The sequence below is a fragment of the Ptychodera flava genome, chromosome 15 (genome assembly GCF_041260155.1).
Source record: "Ptychodera flava strain L36383 chromosome 15, AS_Pfla_20210202, whole genome shotgun sequence".
Classification (NCBI taxonomy): Eukaryota; Metazoa; Hemichordata; class Enteropneusta; family Ptychoderidae; genus Ptychodera; species Ptychodera flava.
Window position 1 is genome coordinate 21,927,852 of NC_091942.1, and position 3,932 is coordinate 21,931,783.

General features: G+C 39.8%; 1 protein-coding gene across 1 annotated transcript; it reads right to left on the minus strand.

The window, feature by feature from the left end:
* Positions 1–2,046: 2,046 nt before the first annotated feature.
* LOC139152293 (uncharacterized) lies at positions 2,047–2,829 on the minus strand. The gene has a single exon (XM_070725436.1). It carries the CDS (start codon positions 2,827–2,829, stop codon positions 2,047–2,049), a length of 783 nt encoding a protein of 260 aa, XP_070581537.1.
* Positions 2,830–3,932: the final 1,103 nt, after the last annotated feature.

The window sequence follows — 3,932 nt, forward strand, 5'->3', positions numbered from 1 at the left end:
CAAATATGAGTAACTGCTACGGTGTTGTCACTGATTCAGCCGCCTTGTACATCCTACTGTCCCAGTTTAGTCCAAGTTCGAAAGGTCAAATTTTTGGCGGGTGGTCGTTAGACTTTTTTCACTATTTTCTACTCAAAAAACACGATGGATGTGCTGATCAATCGGTAGGAGTAATTCACGGATTGCCTGAACCGAACGTGAACATCATCGTAGCCATCGAGAACACCAGTACTTGAAAAGTGAGATAATTCATTTGCAGTTTCACGTAATGGCAAGCTGACAGTGGAATAAATGTCGCACAGACTACTCGTGTCACTTGTAAAGATCTTTTAAATATTAGTAAAACTGCTTTGGCGTGCTTTTTTATTTTGTTAAGTGATTTGCAGAAGAGGACCTTCCTCTTTTACAACTCCTGAAAAGAACTAGTCAGGGATAAGACGACAACACAGTCCCTCGTCTAGGGAACTGTGATTACAAGTGCAGAAGGTGCAAGCATGTGAAGTATGCAAAGTGAACTGTACAATGTTCGTGTATAAGATCAAATATTAACGCCTGTGTTTCACAGCGATTTACTCGCTTTCTTAATCGCGAGCATGATGACATGTATATGCGTGGTTTCCTGATAGGCCGAGTTGAAATAAACACCGCGATAATACTTACATAAAGGAAGCAATATCCCAAGCAAAGCTTTGAAGACCAAGCAATATGATTCTAACTGTGCTATTGGGCTAGGAATTCAACAGGACTGTCGCCATCGACCATGCTACTGAGAAGTTGCCTATTAACATTAAAACGTAACATTGAACAAACAAAACAGAAACTGCTCAAACTAGATGAATATTTAACATCTAGGGAGCATAATATATGACATATTACAATGTCTGAACTTTGGCCAGATTATATATTATACTTCAGGTCTGGCAACATGCCCAACAGATGTCATACCTACGTCAGGGCACGCTACGACGGTGCCCATGATGGTTGCAACGTTACGCCTCTCACTACCATAGACATACGTAGAATCCGTGACATTTTTATCAAACTGATATAATATCACATTTAGATTGCTTGACCAAATTTTCTCTTTAATTCTTTAACACCGCTACACACTTGTGGTCATAAGTATTCCATTCCTTTACTATGTCTCGTGCTACTATTTGATCATTAATTAACTCCCGTTTGAATTTTATGAATATGCTTGGCATTTGATTCTTACATGTGATTTTTATCAAATGCATCGCTTCGGTACAGATTTATCTATTGTCGGAATGTAGTATTCGATATGACTTGATGAGACTTTGAAGGTAGACTTCCATTCTAGGTGCTACATTGCTGTAAGGACACAGATATAAATGTTTTTGTAATTATTGTACATTGTACTATATATCATATTCTAGAAATCAAATCGTTTGATTAACCTTCTGCTCCGACGTCAAGCACTGGGCGCCGTCCGGTCTGCACGGCTTGGTTAGGTCGACTTAGCATAGGAAGGTTAGTATCCCCAAATAAAAAATCTTCAATTGCTACTGATGTTAATCAACGGGATACAAAATCCTTTCAAAACTTTAAGTACAGTTTTCAACATTCGTCGTTATTTCAAGTGCAAGTGGGTTATTCATTCTAACAAACTAAAGAAATATAACATGAAAGTTATATTCTTCACAAATAATCAGCGGTCAGTCGTTATGATCACATAGTTTTGATTCCTTCAGATCTGAAAATTGTATGTATCAGTAATTCATTTCTTCTCAGTTGGCTGATCGTTCACTGAAGTTGTGTTAAAAAAGTAAGAGGATTGTCGCTTGACTAAAAGTCTTGAATAAGTGCTAAAATAAGCAATACGTTTTCTGTCGGTTGTGATTTGCGTTTACAAATGCGCGGAAGAGATTTAGACTAGTATGTTAGCAAGACATCGTATGTTTGTACCCGTAAAAGGCACATGATAAAAGTTTCAAAGGTGAAGAAAATGCTTTCATAAATGTTGTAAGAGTAATCTATATAGCTTTGACTCCTTCATATTGCGGTTACCATCTCAAATTCCAGTTCTTACGGTCGCAATCGCTTCTCGAAGAGTTCATTGTAATAAGGGAGAGCAGCTTCAATGCTCAACTGGCCACGCTGTGGTAGGTTGGAAATGTCTATGGCCTGGTTCTGCTCTCTGTGGCATGATGACTTGAAGTTGGTACTTCTGATGGCATCGCCATAAAATGCTGTAAATTGCGTCTCCTTGCAAATTGTATGCCAATGGTCAATATTGTTAGGTTTCCAATTTAAGTAGCTGTCGCAATACGGAATTTCAACTGCTTCACAATATTTCCTGATTGTTTTTTCAGGTTGATTTGTTAGGTCACTCGCGTCGATGATAATACTTTTCTGATTCAGCGTGTCGGTGACGTAGTTGTGGAGGTCGTATAATTGTTTTACTCCTCCCGTTGAAGGGAACATAGAGGATGGTACATCAAGGATTTTGTGTGCTTCACATAAACTGGCTATACTGCGTCTCGGGTCTCTGATCAAGAAAGTGTGGTCGTACCCCTTAGGCAAACGATCATAACCTCCTCCAAGGGAACACACCATATCTTTGCACAGAATAACATCTTTTCCGGGGTAATCCGATTCCAGCATTTCAATAACATATTTGATGGTGTATCCTGGAGCCCTGGCCATTGCATCTTCAAAAGGTGTGTCATCACCACAGTAAAGAGCAAGGGAATACAATTCATGGAATACTTTGGTTTCCTGTCTACTTGCTAAGGATAATTCAAAAACGGTGGAAAGACAACGGGGATGGGCCCACAACATGACACGTCTTGGTTGTGAAGTTGCCATTACTTTCCACTCCGATTGAAATCTGAAATGTGAAAAGGGCAAACCATGACATCATAAGACATTGAAAATTGTGGAGAGTAGAGACACGAACGCACATACACACACAAACAAACATGAATATAGGCTAACGTTTCATATTTCTAGTTTCTTATCAGTATAAAAAAAATGTCGACTCGTGATTGACAGGTGGCAAACTACAGCAAATGTGCACAACATTGCTGTAAATTTATGGATACATTTCTAAAGATTCTTTCATCTTAAAATTCAATTCCTACAATACGCTCCCTCTTGGACCTTGCATACGAATATCTGCCATAATGCCACCTGTTTTACTTCCAGAAGTCCGTACTCTTTACTTTGTCACTCACTTGTTGGAATTTTATTAAGGACCTCCTCACTTTTTTGTTTGTGTGCGAACCAACATGAATCACTTGACTATGAAATACAATGGGTGTGTCAATCACTCTGCATCAGTAATTAAGGATGTACGATCGGAAAAATATTAGCGTACTGCGCCGATTTCCGCGCAGAAATGTATCCATAGTAACCACGCGCGCATAGTGACGTTCGGAACGTTTTTGCGTTGTACAACATGTCGTCTGCAGGTAAAGGAAAATTTCTATCTCGCGGAGAAAAATGGCGACAAGAAAATGTTCGGCGTGCTCTCAAAACACGCTGGAAGGTACGAGAATTCAGCGAAGAGATAAAAAAAATGCAATATGACCATAGCCTGTACAGCGTAAGTCAGAAGTATGACGTCCGATTCGCTATACAAGAGGAGGTAGCCTAATGGACAATAAGAAAGACGAGTATTTATAATCCAAATGATAGTGTCGCTAGTAGACCTACCGGAGAATGGAAGAATGGCCGTCGCATTGTCGATTTGAGTGTACTAGCCGAAAATATTGGCACTTGTGTCAGTTGTGGGCTTGCCATCGTGTATTGGGGAAACGATTTACGGCCTCGCTCGGCTCCTGGCTCCACGTAGTGTGTGACAACTTCTTAGCCTGCAGCGAAGTTAACCTAATCCCCACCGATAAGCGTCACGGCAATAAGTTTAATATATAGACTCTAAAAAGTAGAAGAACCTGAAAGTCTTTGCT

Bases quoted from the DNA above. Each gene is read 5' to 3' on its own strand.
- LOC139152293 (XM_070725436.1), bottom strand. From the start codon at position 2,829: ATGGCAACTTCACAACCAAGACGTGTCATGTTGTGGGCCCATCCCCGT.